Source organism: Arachis hypogaea, chromosome 19, assembly GCF_003086295.3.
Source record: "Arachis hypogaea cultivar Tifrunner chromosome 19, arahy.Tifrunner.gnm2.J5K5, whole genome shotgun sequence".
Taxonomy (NCBI): Eukaryota; Viridiplantae; Streptophyta; class Magnoliopsida; order Fabales; family Fabaceae; genus Arachis; species Arachis hypogaea.
The window spans coordinates 15871387-15885568 of NC_092054.1; the positions used below are offsets into that span (position 1 = coordinate 15871387).

Here is a 14182-nt window from a genome sequence, read left to right on the forward strand (position 1 = left end):
TCTTGAGTCTCATGGAAAAAGGCAAACAGTGAGGTTTGTATGAAAAAGCCATAGAGCTGAAAAAGGCAGAGAGTGCAAAATTAAAAGAAAAAGCCATAGATGTCTTAGAGTTCCTTTGTTCATCTATGTTGTGTTTCATGATTCTGTGGGAATCCCCTTGTAAGTTGGGTTAGCACTTTACAGTTTGTAATCAAGTTGATTATAGTGAAATTCCATCATTGTTGTGATGGAGACTGGATGTAGGCTGCACTGTACTTAGCAGCTGAACCAGGATATATCTGGGTGTAATCTTTTTTCTCTCCTACTCCATTTCTGTTTTCTACTGCACAGGAGCAAAAACTAAAAATGTCTCGTGCCAAGTGACGAGACAAAACAAAAAGTCTCGTGGCTAGGGACGAGATAAAAGAAAAAGTCTCGTGTCCAGAGACGAGCCAAAACAGAAAAGTCTCCTCTGAGTTCAGCAAGTGTTAGCAACCAGAAAAGGGGGCTAAGATTCAACCCCCCTTTTCTTAGCCACTGAAACCATCAAAACTGGTGCATTGTATTATAAACTGGTTTAAAACCAGTTTCTTATTTGACAAAATAGTTTGGTTCATTTTCTAAACCATTTAAAATGGTTTAGTGCAGTTTCAGTTCAGTTTATGAAAAAACTGAACCATGAACACCCCTACCTGCAATTGACAAAAAAGATGTAATATTATTATATAACTCGATGATAATTTAAAATAAAACTAATTTTTTTATGTAAAAGAAAAGCGTATTAAATTATCAATTAATCATTTTCTTTTAGTGGCTAAGGATATTTTGCATTTAGTGAGAGATCCTTGATTCAACATCCACTTGAAACATATTTTTATATAAGTATATAACATATACATATATAAGGTGCAGGTTGGATGGGTACCTGCGCATAAAGTACATGTTGCCATCCCTACCTCCACTCCTCCAGCTCGGGGTGTGTACATGATCCGGTCCGGTCCGAATCCAAATACTTTAAGAGCTAATTTGGTATGATTTTACGGGGTCTAGGATCGGGTAAGAGTCTCAAAGATAGACTCGGGTATCATTTAAAACCAAGTCCGAATCAAGGCAAATCCAGCTTCATCCAATCCATATGTATCCTAAGGGGATTAAAAATGGTATATATACTTTAAAGTTTAAATTGATTCTAATATTATGTTATATTAATTATAAGTTTATTGTTTTATTTTTAATTACACTTATTGAATTAGAAAATAGATTAAAGAAGTATGAAATTAGAATTTATAAATAAATTTAAATACAAATATGGATATTAACTTCTCGATTATAAGTATATTTTTTTTTATAAGTACAGCAAAATTTGTTTGACGTAAAAATTTATAAGATCCGAACTCCACCGATTTAGATTCGATTTTAGTGCGACCCAAAAATATAATTTTATTATATCTAAGACCAAATAAAAATCTCAAACACCTAATTATTATTTAAGATCTAATCCGAATCAAAGCGAAGCATGCTTCACTGACCATGTACACCCTTACCTTACCTCCAGCTATAAAAGCAACTTAATAAAGACTTTAACAAATCCTAAGACATTCTTGTGAGATCTGCAGCGCCGTTCTGTGTTCTCACATCCATTGCCATATCTTCCATGTAAGTTGTGAGGTTCGTACCGTCCCATTCTACCTTTCCCTTTCTTTCTCTTCGACTCTTACTGTTTTAGTCCATTGATATTGTGTCCTTTGAGTGTGTTTTGTATTTTTAAAAAGAAAAAGAAACTGAATGTCGCACTTTATCTTGTAGATTAGGTTTCACTGTGTTGCCGTACTATGTAATTGTTGTTGTATATATATATATATATATATATATATATATATATATATATATTTGGCTGTGTATGATGAATATTCCTGTTGTTAAAAAATAAAAAGTGAAGTCATAATTTATAAGTCAAAGAACTTGCTCATCCTTGTAGTAGTAGCCTTCAAGCATTTGATATTATATAAGTTATCAATTAGAATATGAAATTTAGCGTTAGTTTTGTATTTTTTTAGTAAATTTGACAGCGTTAATGATAATTTTTGGGATTTAATTGATTTATCCAGTAAAGTCATACCTTTTTTATTAATGTATAATACGTCGAGAGCCCGTTTCCTGTAGTGTTTGTTGATTTTCCTGACTTTGTTCTATTAAGCCCGACGTTTTTGACTGGTTAGGATGTTCTTTTTGTATTTAGAAATGGTCTAATTGGATTTGTCTTTTAATTTGGTGCATAGATTAGGTTGTGGAAGCTTTTTCATGATGGAAATGATTGTCAATAATTGATCATCCAACAACTGTGATTTCTTTGATTAAGGGTGAGAACTTTTATTTTTAAATATTTCATATTTTATTTGAAAAATGTGTTATTTTGTCAATAATTTATCATATTTTTAAATATTTCATATTTTATTTGAAAAATGTGTTATTTTGTTTCTTTGCATAACATGTTTTTATCTTAGTATAATGTCAATCTAATTAAATGATGTTTCGTACTTTGATACTTACGGTTAGATTTACATGTTAGTTTCAGTTTATTGACAAAATGATTTTGACATTGTTTTTGTCATTTTATTCAGTTTAATATTGACTGTAGAATAATGGATCTATCGAATTATCTTGAAGTCTTAAGGATTGCATTTTGGTTCAAGTGGCACTCTATCCATATTCTCTCGTGGGTCTTCTCGTTCCCTTGATGATGAAATTTTAAAAGATATTAAGAGAGTTATACCTCACATGTCTTCTCGTCATTCAGCGGTAAGGAAAAGCCTTGGTTCTATGGAAAAGAAAGCGAAAAAGAAGGTATTCTTCTGATATATTGAGTTTCCATCCTTTTATGTCACCTCAATGTTAGTCAATTTTACATTATTTGGATAGAATAATTCATAAACCTGTTTTTTTAATATGTGACTGATCCCATTCTTTTTTGAACTTCATTATATAGGAAAAAAGCGGAAAAACGGGCAGAAAAGAACAAACAACTTTGTGTTAAAAAGGTTGAAGTTGTCTCTAGTACAACAGAAACAAAAAACTATCTCTTATTGTCGCTATTTTCTTGTTGGAAGATGCTATGAGGTTTGTTGTGCAACTATTAAATGTTTTTCCCCCTTATACTAGCATAAAGTTGTTTCCACTTTCATTCTTTATTTTTTTTCCATATTTTACTGTCGAACTTCGCATGAGAGCATGAGAAAATTTTATATTTGTGTTTTGATACTATAATTAATTGTGATCCTAGATGGTAATTGAAATATTCATTTCTTATAACACGGTGACTTGCTCGAAGTTCATTTATATTTAGGACTAATGGTAAACACATTACAAGAACATGATAACAAAATCCTATGATGAAATAGATGTTTTGTTATGCAAGATGTAAGACCCAGAACTTTTGAAAAGTCTTATTATGATCAAGTCTCAAAATCATATGGTTATTTATAGCCTTAATTTCAGAAATTATTTTATTAAAGATAATTAAGGCAGATTGTGATTTATTGAATTTGAGACAAGTTATGATTTATTATCCAATTTGATAATTATTGGATTATTTTCTATAATTATATTATAAAGTTGGTAGTTGTGAAATAATAAGGATTTTATATGATTTGGACTAGATAAGTAATATTTTAAATATTAATACTGCTACTTTAGAAAAATAAAGGGGTTTAATTATATTATTTCTAATTATCTTGATTTGGGCATTTTATGAAAAATAATTTATGAAATTGATGAGCAAATTGTATTTCCTATATACAATTAGTGTTGGACTTAATTTGGGTTTCAATTACTATATTATTTCCAATTTTATGTGAAATTACCATAATGCCCTTAACCCTAATTTTCAAGATGAAACCCTAAAACCCTAACCTGACCCGTTTCCCCCCAAGACCCAGCCAAGCACCCACAATGCACCCTCACCAGCAGCAGTAGCACGCGCTGCTTTCCTTTCTTCTTGAACAAAAGAGAAGAAACTGCAGAGGGAAGGGGAGACTGAGTGCGGCAGGGAAGAGAAGAGAAGGGGGAGGGGCGCTGGCACCGGTGGGCTTCTCCACTGCCGTCGCCGCCGAACCGATACACAGAGAGAGAGAGAGGGAGCTTCATCTGCGTCGTCGTCCAGCCGTCCTCCGGCCTGTCATCACTGGTTCCTCACCGTTGTCGCCGTGGAGGCCGAACACGTCGAGTTCCCTGCCACCGCCTTGGAGTCCGCCGTCAGACCCGACTCGAAGGAAGAGAGGTGTGCCGTCAGCGTCGTGCAGAGAGGGACTCGCAGCTGCCGTCGCGTCGCGTCGCCGTCACCTCTACCGCACGTCGCCACCGTACGCGCTGTGGCCTCCAACCGCGCCATCGCCAGTCGCACTTGCTCTGCCGTCCTTGTTGTGGCTGGTGTTGTCGCCGGAGACCCACCATCGTTGGAGAAAGGGAGAGAGTCAGAGAAGGAGAGTCGCGCCAGAGAAGAACCGTCGCGGAGTTGTCCCTGCCGCTGCGCCCAGCAGCTGTCAGGAGCCTTGTCGCCGATCATGGGGGTGTGTCGGAGTTGCTGGAGGTTGCCGCCGCTTTGCCTGGTTGTGTTGAGTCGCGCCGCCGTGCCTGGCCGCCGGAAAACCTCGCTGCCGTCGCCGGAAAACTCTTCCGGTAAGGGTTTTTGAATTCGGTCTTCATTCGTTTAAGATTCTGGAAGCTTTAACGTCTCTGTATGTGGGTTCCAGGCGCCATTGCCGGAGTCTGGTCACCGCTACTACTTGAGGTGGCTGCCGGGCTGCTGCCGAACCGGTTCGGAGACCGCCGCTGTTCCGGTTTAGCCGTTCCTTCTTCGGTTCGGTAAGCGTTTCGATTTGAAAGCCCTTTCGTTACTGTCCTGTAATCTCACGCTGAGGTTTATGGCATTAATTGCTATAAGATTGAGTTTCGGTTGTTGTATGTTGCGATTAGAGTTGTTGAGACTGTTGCGAAAGTGGCTTGGAACAGAGGTTTTGGCTGCCGGAATTTTGATTGTTGATCTCGGGTTAAGGCAGAAAGGACTCTATGAGACTTTTGGGTTATGGATTTGCGTTTCGAGGTAGGGGCGCTTTCCAAAAACTATAGTTTATTATTGGAATTATTACATATGGGTACTGATGTGAGATATTGTGTATTTGGTGATTGTATCTGCCTTATGTATTATTTGATTGACTCGAATGACTATGGATGTTGGTTTGGCCGAATTGTTGTGTGGCTTGTGAAATGTAATGTTTGAAGTTGATTCTTTAAAGATTTGAAATGAGTTTAATCCGTTGGGGATTGGTTTGAATTGAGTCAATTATTTTGATGATGTGGAAGATAGAATACTCTTGAAATTCAGCCTGGGTTGCTTTAATTGATTTGGTTTTGATAAATGATTTATTGCTGAACCGATTCTTTAAAGCTTTAGAAATGAGTTAAATCGGTTGATGTTGAGTTGATTTTTGAAATGGTTTTTCTTGAGATAAGCCACTGAGGCGACTGTTGGATTTAGCTTGCTTTTGAATTGATTTCTGGTTTTGAGCTGTTGAAAAGGAATGAGAAACGGTTTAGTTGGGACCCGAACCGGGTGGCTAAAGTCCAAGTTTTAGGGGAGGTGCTGCCGAAATTTCTATAGAATCCGAGTCCTTATTTGAAATGTTAATTGGGGAATTTTGAGTTTAATGCCTTTCCTATCTATTTTGAGGATTGTGAAATTATGGCTTCTTTATTACCTTTACTTAGAACAATTAAGGAAGCAATGAAGTTATGCTTTGAAAGAATTATTGAAAAGAGAATCATGATTTATCCTTATTTTCCAAGAAGAACAGTATGTCTTTGGGTACAAGTCATTTGAAAGAGAATTTTGCTTTGAGGCTGTTTTAAAGGGTAAAACGGGTTTATGTTTTTCTCTATTAAACACAAAGATTGTCCCTTGGGAGAGTTTTCGTGATTTTAAAAGGAATTGGATTTCGATTGATGAGCCTCATTATTTTGACGTTTTAAATAAGATTCAAAGTATCTTTTGAACTCTAGTTTAACACAACAAAAATGATTCTCTTATCAGTTTGAAACGCTTCAGATTTAATTATGGAATTGAAGCCGGTTTTGTTTAAGTAAAGGAAATGGTTTTGAAAGAAGTAAAAATTACGTGACTCGGTTTGGCTTAGATCCTATTTTTTTACTCAAATCAGAAAGCCAATGTTTTAATGATTTTAAATGAATTTGGTGAAATGAGATATGTTATTCTCCCCTAAAGACTTGGGACTCTGTCGAGAAACTTTGTTATAAAATCCCATTGTTGAATGGATGATTTTGAATGTTTCAAAATAAATCTTTAACTTGCCATGGTTATGGAAGTTTGGAAAGAGGATGCCGAGAGTGGCATTGTTTTCAAAGGGGAATTTACCTTGAGTAAAAGTGGCTTATGAGCCTAAGATGATTTGAGAAATGAGATCTTTAAAGCCAAGGCTGAAAAGAGTTGAAACTCGATTTCAAAGTGAAATGAATTGAGAAAATAATTTATGGCTTAAATGCCGACTTTATGAATTTAATGATGTTGAATGGTGGAAGTGTTGTTTTGTTGTGAGCCGGAATGGCTGTGTATGATTATACATATTGGTTGGTTTTGGATTGAACCGTGAGCCGGAATGGCTGTGTATGATATGAATATTGGCTGGTTCTGGACTGAACCGTGAGCTGGATGGCTGAGATGGATGTTGGTCCATGGATGAGATTGAATGCATGTTTATGCTGAATCATTGATAAATGTGAATGTTGCACTTCCACTATCTGAGATACGAGTTTCCCTGGGTAGTAGCAGTGGCTAGCCACCACGTGCTCCAGGTCGAGACTTGATACTCGGTTGACCCTATGTCGTAAGTGTGGCCGGGCACTGTGAAAGGCCCGGATGAGCTCGCCCCCATAAATATTCACCAGTGATGGTGATGGATAAATATTCACCAGTGAGGGTGATAGATATGGATCATGATTATGATCAAGTTTATGATGAGTATAACTCGAGTTGGGGATGCACGACAGAGGGACAGTCCAATGGTTAGCTACCAGGACTTGTCGGGTTGGCTCTATAACCGACAGATGATATCATCAGCCACTAGGGACAGGCATGCATCATATGCATTTGTGTGACATTGGTTGGGTGTGCATATTATACTTGGTTTGCCTATGTGATTAATTGCTAACTGTTCTACTTGTAATAACTGTTTGTTTGTGCTTGAACTTCCTATCTGTGTTTGCATCTGGGACTCTGTTGGATTGTGGTGATTGGTTGTTGGTTGGATTGTTTGGGCCTAGGGCCGTGGTTGGAATGAGATGAACTGATGGTTGATTTCGGTCTTGTGTTTCTGGTTTGGAATAAAATATGAATGGCTATTTTGGTTTCGCTTAGATAAACCGTTTTGAAAGGCTTTTGAGTTTTTGAGAATTGAACGGTTCTTCTTTCTGAAAGATTTCCGACTTTGCTTTCATTGTAAACCGTTGTTTTTGAAAAGAGGCATAAGACGGTTATGAATCACTGGTGCGATTATCTTCATGTATCCTATTACAGTAATTCCTAAAAACCCTCTACTGAGAACCCTTTCGAGGATGATGTTCTCACCCCCCTACATTTTTCCCCTTTCAGGATATGGGCGTAGAAGCTACGAAGAGCTTATTTAATTGTTGTTGTGATGCTCTGTATTGTTTTAGTTATGGTTTACTGTACCCTCGCCTTTATCTTGATATATTCTGTAAGAGGGATAGGAATTGTATTGGATTATGTTGTAATATTATTTATATATATTTATGTATATATATATGGATGTACTCTTTATGAGTTGTTGTAAGTTGAATGGTATTTATGGATGTACGTTATTGAACGAAAGAATTTTTGGGAGCGGTATTGCGGTTAAAGTTTTAAACAGGCTCATATTTTAGTATTAAATAATGTAAAAGTCGTCGTAATGTCCGAGCTATCAAAGGCGCGCAGCCGGAAGCGTGAGCTTTGGTAGTTAGGGTATTACACAAGATTTCTATATTAGAAAGTTAAGTTAGAAATTCTGTAAAATTTCCTCATTTCCAGTATTTCTTTTATGTGACATGAATTGACATGAATTGACATGAACCCTTGTAAATTTGTGCATTAGCATGCCTATGTCATTATTTTATAAGTAGTATATTTTTGTAATTTATGCAATACATGCTATATTTTTATATTCAAAATTATCATATTATTTTTGCATCCTTTGCTTCATCTGATACAAAAATTTGGCAGGGTGACAATGTGCCATTTTTCACATGATTCAGTGCCTTCTACCAAATCAAAGGTACTTTTCTTATCTATAAGTGTCATCAAGACATTTCAGGATTTGAGAAATATCCTGTGAACTAGACTTTCTAACTGCTGTTGAACCATATTGATTTTGAAATTGCAGCCATGCTCCTTTTTCGCTTGTCACTCCTGCATGAAAGGGGATGACTGCCCTTTTGATCATCAACTCTTCAAGTATCCTTGTGTTAGCTTTGTGTTCGGAGGGAGGTTTTTGTGTTAGAGGTGAATGCATGCTTTTTTTCGCACCAGATACCACATCCACCCTATATCTCTTCCTGTAAAATGCTTGTGATTTCAATCCAAATACAAAGGTTTTTGTTAGCATATATAATTAGGATAATTAGGTTGTGCATTATGTGTTAGCTTTGAGGAAAATTTCCCAAAGGGCAGCAGGTATACAGGCACAAGAAGTTCAGGGACAGTTTTGTAATTAAGCAGAATCAGGAAGTGGGAGAATTGAGTGCCCTGTTTCCCTTTGCTTGTTTCTAGTTCCCCTCTATCTTCTCTTCAACTGTGATCTGAGATTCTAGGCTCATCTGGATGATACTATACTACTTCTATTCTGTGTGTTTGTGGTTTCTTGCATTATTTTTTTTTGGTGACTGAAATAAATTAAACAAAGAAAAACAAAACAAACAAAACAAGGAACGGCCTAAATAGAGGGACAGTCCCGTTTAAGATTACTCTTAAACTCCTCCCAAGGTTCTTGCATTATGTTTTTAGTGAAATTGTATGTTCATATATATTTCATTGTTTAATACTTAGTGTCTATGTAATTTAGCCTCTCCTATGTAGTTGAAAGTTGAAACACGCATTTTAAAAGCCTTTCTCGTTTTTGAATCTCAATAGTTATCAATCGGTATTTTCAGATGCATGTATGTGTATTATTATAATTTTAATTATTCTCACTTAAAATGGGCTTTATTGATCCAGTTACCAGCCAAAAGAAGATTTTGCTACACCTTCAAGGGTTCACAACCTAGGAATGAAATCTCCACACTTTTCAGGAAACACAAATTCCAACATGCCACCTAACATTCATGGCTGTAGTTCTATCCAACAAAACCATTTGATCATTCCTCCAAGAGTTCATTCTGACATCAATTCGGAACATAAAGCAACAAACACGGTACAGAAACAGCTTAAGCTTGCATCTAAAGGAGTTAGCTCCGTCGATGTTGCAAAGCTATTGTTGCCTTCTCCTACTACGCCAAAGGAAGGCACGACCAAAGTTGGTTCATCCTCTTCTGACCAAAGTACATAGTACATCTGGAACAAATCAAACCTTGGTGGAAATTCCAAAGGGAATTAACTTTCTTGCTTTTGGGAAAGATCCTGTGTGCAGTTTTAAGAGTTCTATTAACTCCCTTGTAAATGGGGAAAATAGTATTGATCTGCTCCAGAATATAAGTTTCAGTTTGCTTGATCATACTAGTTCAACCTTAAAAGATGCAACAAAAGGAAGGGTACCACAGACTGATTTAGTCTCCAGTGAGATTTCTGGTAAAAATCAATCCGCGGCAGAAAGTATAAAATTGAGTTTTTACAGGGAAAGCTTCAATGAATGATATGCTTCAACTGGTTTACAAGGTAGCTCTCATGTGGATAACAACGTAAGTAAACCAGTCCAAGAGGCAAGAGGGGCATCTGATTCTTGTCAAATTCCCGCAGCAATATGGTTGCCATTTATGCGTCTGGTTTCTCCTTCATCTTCAGAACAGCTACCATCTAGAAAGGAGCTCTTGTCGACTGTATTGTCATTTGCAGCAGAGCATGAATCAGTTCAACTGCATGATGAAAGATTCTGCTGGCACTTCAACTGCATAATTGGGTGAGAACTGAGAAGGAATACAGTAATAGCAGTTCAAGGTTGTTAGCTTCTTTCATTAAGTGTATTTAGGATATTATTGAATCAGTTAATGATATGATAATTAATTGTATATATAATGTAATTTATATGCATATATTTCATCATGCTTGTATAAACTAATCTTCATCATGTAGTCTAGACTCTTCGTGTTTTTCTTTCTTCTCACATGGCATCGAGAGTCAAGCAAAATTTATCGCTTTGTGGCAGTAGAGTGGAGTTTACCAAAGGTTAGAAATGGATTGGATTTAGGAATAAAATTAGAATTAGAAAAAGGGGTTTAAAAAATTTTGGTAGCTTTTTTGTTAGGATTGTATGGATTTGATTTATGATGAAAGGTGCATTGCAGATACACATAGACTCTTACGTAGCAATTGTTAGTGTTTGTTTTCAGAGGCTCTGATTGGAAGATTTAGAGCCCGTTTGGACAAAAAGTTACTTTTTTCAACTTTTGACTTATAAAAAATTACATTAATATGTTTGGTACAAATTTTTAGATAAACTTTTAACTTTTCAAAAAGTTATTTAAGAGTTTTTGAAAAAGTTAAAAAATATGACTTCTCCTATTTTCAAAAGCTATTTTATCACTTTTATTTAATGTATAATTTTAAAACAATGACTTCCATAATAACTTTCCAAACTCAAAATAACTTATTTAAAAGTTAATATTAATAAAAGTCCTTATATTTTAAACTCTTTTTTCAAAAGAACTTATTTAAGAAGTTTAGTCAAACTGGCCCTTAGACTCATTATTGTGCTTGGTGGTAGAGACTTTTAATATTTTAGAGATACAGGAGACTGAAGTCTTAATAATATTTATTTCCAAAATTATCCTCATTCTCATTCTTCTTCTTTGCTTTTGGTTTTCTTTCCCCTCCAGCCCTCCTCTTCTTCTTTGTTGTCTATTCCTTTTTCCCAGATATTTGGGTGACCTTCATCAACTATGAGAAGCCTTTCATTTTATGACTTCAATAAGATCATTTTATGACTTCAATAAGAACCTACATTGTTTTTTCTTTTTTTTTTCTTTTTTTTTTTTTTTGCGTGAAAAATTATATCAGCTTGTTATCATAGATTTGGTGAATGCTATATGAAGGGTTGAGAAAGCTATGAACGCCACCAAGAACAACACAAATAGTGGAATATAAGTGGGTATAATATGTGTTTGATCATTGATTCAAGGATTCCATCTGGCGGTAGTGATGGATTGAGACCTTTTAGATATATTAGAATTTGAACAAAAGGCATTTGAATTGTGTTGTCTTAACTATCTCTTCTATGCCTTTTACTTTATTTTAATGGAAAATATTTAAAAACTGAAGGATGTTAATAACAAGTTAACAACCAAGAAATTTTAGGAGAAAAAAATAAAAGAAGAGGAGAAAGGAGAAGGAAAAAAAAGTACTTTAGTAATTTTGTTTATTTTTACAATTGTATTTATCTTAAATTAAACAGGATATTGAGATATAATTTAATTCTGTATATTTTATACCAAACATAATACAAATATTTAATTTAGTTTCTGTCTTTCAGTTTCAATTTCTCTTCCAAACGTAGCTTTAATTATTAGGTGTTATCTATCCTCACCTAACTCATTTAACATATTTTTATGTCAACATCTAACTTATATTTATTCAATACTCTTTTTTTTCCCAAATCCTATTATATGCTATTGTTTTACAAAGATATTCCGTAAATATAAAAATTTAGTTATAAAATCAATCAATATATATATTTATATATAATGCTTCAAATAATTTTTCCTATATATATTAATTAGTAATAAAAATCATCAAATATTTCATAATAGATTAATAAAATTTGTCATAATAGAATAATGATTTTTATAAATATTAAATTTGTATTTCTATACAAAAATTGTTTTTCTGTGTTTGTGTAATAGAATTCACTACTCTAATTTATATTGCTATGAAATAATTATTTTTTTAATCATTTTTAAGTCCATTAATAAAAAAAATTAGATTTTCAAGTTTTTTATTTTTTTTTCCAAATTTTGAATTTTAAGTAAAAAATTACACAAATAATAAATCATAGGATATATTTCAGCTACAAATTCACTACTATTAAGCCATTTTTTGGGTGCTTACTTTTCTTATCAGTTATATTTACATATTTTCAAAATTTAATTTAACAAGTTACATGATCATATAAAAATAGAAAACAATACAAGAGATGTGCAGTTGAGACCCTAGTACTAATACATAATGTTTCTTACTCTTACTATGATAGTGTTATATAGTATAAGAAAGAATTTTAACCGTTTTATTACTACTGTCTATTGTTTTAGTGATTTTAAGTGTTAATCTCAATTATAAAATATATAATATTAATTAAAAATAATAATTAAAATTACTTAAATATTGATATTATAAAAATAATTATTAAAATTTTTTTTATATTATATTGTTATATTGTTATTAGTGTTAACTTTTAGGATAATTATCTAATTTATTAATTTAATAATTATTTTATTAATCTAATTAAATAAGTGTCAAAAATTTAAGAGTATATATTCATTTTGGTCCTCAAAGAATTTCAGACTGGACACTTTAGTCCCTAACTAAAATTAATTACTCGATTGGTCCCTAACAATTAATTCCGTCAGTCACTTAAGTCCTTTACTCCGTTAACTCTAACGGAGGACAAAATAGTCCCCGACAACTTTAACAGGGGACAAAATGGTTCATGATCTCCTCTATTCGAAAACGACACTGTTCTCTCCCAATTTTTATCATATCTCGCATAACACTAGCAGTCTAACACTGTAACTTCAAACTACACAATGCACACTCTATAAATTTAATGTTCACAAGAAAAAAATCCTCAACTTGTTCTCAACTAATTCATACTCAGGAAACTAATGTCTATGTCTCTCAACTAGTTATCGTCTTCGATGGATCCCATGAATCTAGACAGCAAGTCTGATTTGTTAAAACCCGTCGTTGTCGTTGTCATCTCCCTCTTCCTCTGCCCTATCATCTCCATGACCACATTGTCCACCACTTTGATCGCTTCCTTTAGCTTCTTCTCTGAACCAATGTTCAGTAATCGCTTCAGTTTCCATATGAGCGGCAACGACGACTTTGCTCGTTGTACTGATAGCTTGGATGCGAGGTCAAAGCTGTCTGCCAACTTGGACTCTGGAAAAGAATGAATGAAGCACTCAGTGTCTATTTCAAATGAGAATTTGCATATGATGTCGAAGGAGAATCTTCTCATGATGTCCTAATGTCCAACAATCTATATTGCTTGCTGGAGAGTGGAGAAAGGCGTGTTCTTGGAGTAGTTGTGGAACTTGGTCTTGAGGATGTCGTGGACGTGTCGGGGTTGGAGGTGATGTTATCGAAGACGTGGAAGTGGATGCTTTTGGTGGGTGAAGTGCAGAGATTTAGGAAGTGTGTGGTTCATGATATGTTGAAATAGGTGCGATACGTGTGACAATTATACCATAGCTTAATCTTGGAGTTAAAGAGGAGGAAGGAAAAGATGGAAAAAAAGACTGTGAAGATAAAGAAGGAGAGTATGAATGTTAGGATTATGCGAGATATGATAAAAATTGGGGAAGAACAGTGTCGTTTTCGAATAAAGGGGTCAGGGATCATTTTGTCCCTTGTTAGAGTTGTCAGTGACCATTTTGTCCCCTATCAGAGTTGTCAGGGATTATTTTGTTCTCCGTTAGAGTTAACGGAGTAAAGAACCTAAGTGACTGACGGAATTAATTGTTAGGAACCAATCGAGTAATTAATTTTAGTTAGGGACTAAAGTATTCAGTTTGAAATTTTTTGAGAACCAAAATGAGTATATACTCAAAATTTAAATATCATTTTAGGCATGCTATTCAATTAAAAATATCATGGGTAAAAAATGGATAATTTTATTTTTTAATTTTATCTTTTTACAGCATTTTATTATTCCAATTTTATCCTCCACTCCACCAGCTATAAAAGCAACTTAATGAAGACTTTAAC

The 14182-nt window shown here is 34.5% G+C and overlaps 1 protein-coding gene across 6 annotated transcripts; it reads left to right on the plus strand.

The window, feature by feature from the left end:
* The first annotated feature begins 1571 nt into the window (after positions 1–1571).
* LOC140181951 (uncharacterized) lies at positions 1572–10355 on the plus strand. 6 transcript variants are annotated; one of them, XM_072227763.1, is made up of 8 exons: positions 1572–1647; positions 2618–2823; positions 2966–4653; positions 4728–4839; positions 4951–5077; positions 8270–8321; positions 8430–8548; positions 9260–10355. In XM_072227763.1, exons 3-5 carry the CDS (start codon positions 4539–4541, stop codon positions 5015–5017), a joined length of 294 nt encoding a protein of 97 aa, XP_072083864.1. In that variant the 5' UTR covers positions 1572–1647; positions 2618–2823; positions 2966–4538; the 3' UTR covers positions 5018–5077; positions 8270–8321; positions 8430–8548; positions 9260–10355. The 6 variants fall into 6 exon arrangements, with proteins under 6 accessions (XP_072083864.1, XP_072083866.1, XP_072083865.1 ...); XM_072227764.1 differs by lacking the exons at positions 1572–1647; positions 2618–2823 and having other exon boundaries at positions 3917–4653; positions 8302–8321; XM_072227765.1 differs by lacking the exons at positions 1572–1647; positions 2618–2823; positions 8430–8548 and having other exon boundaries at positions 3906–4653.
* The last annotated feature ends 3827 nt before the right edge of the window (positions 10356–14182 follow it).

What these genes read in the sequence shown, in the direction of transcription:
- LOC140181951 (XM_072227762.1), top strand. An exon ending in TGCCTTCTACCAAATCAAAG is followed by an intron (nt 8,322 to 9,259) that starts GTACTTTTCTTA and finishes TTATTGATCCAG; the next exon opens with TTACCAGCCAAAAGAAGATT.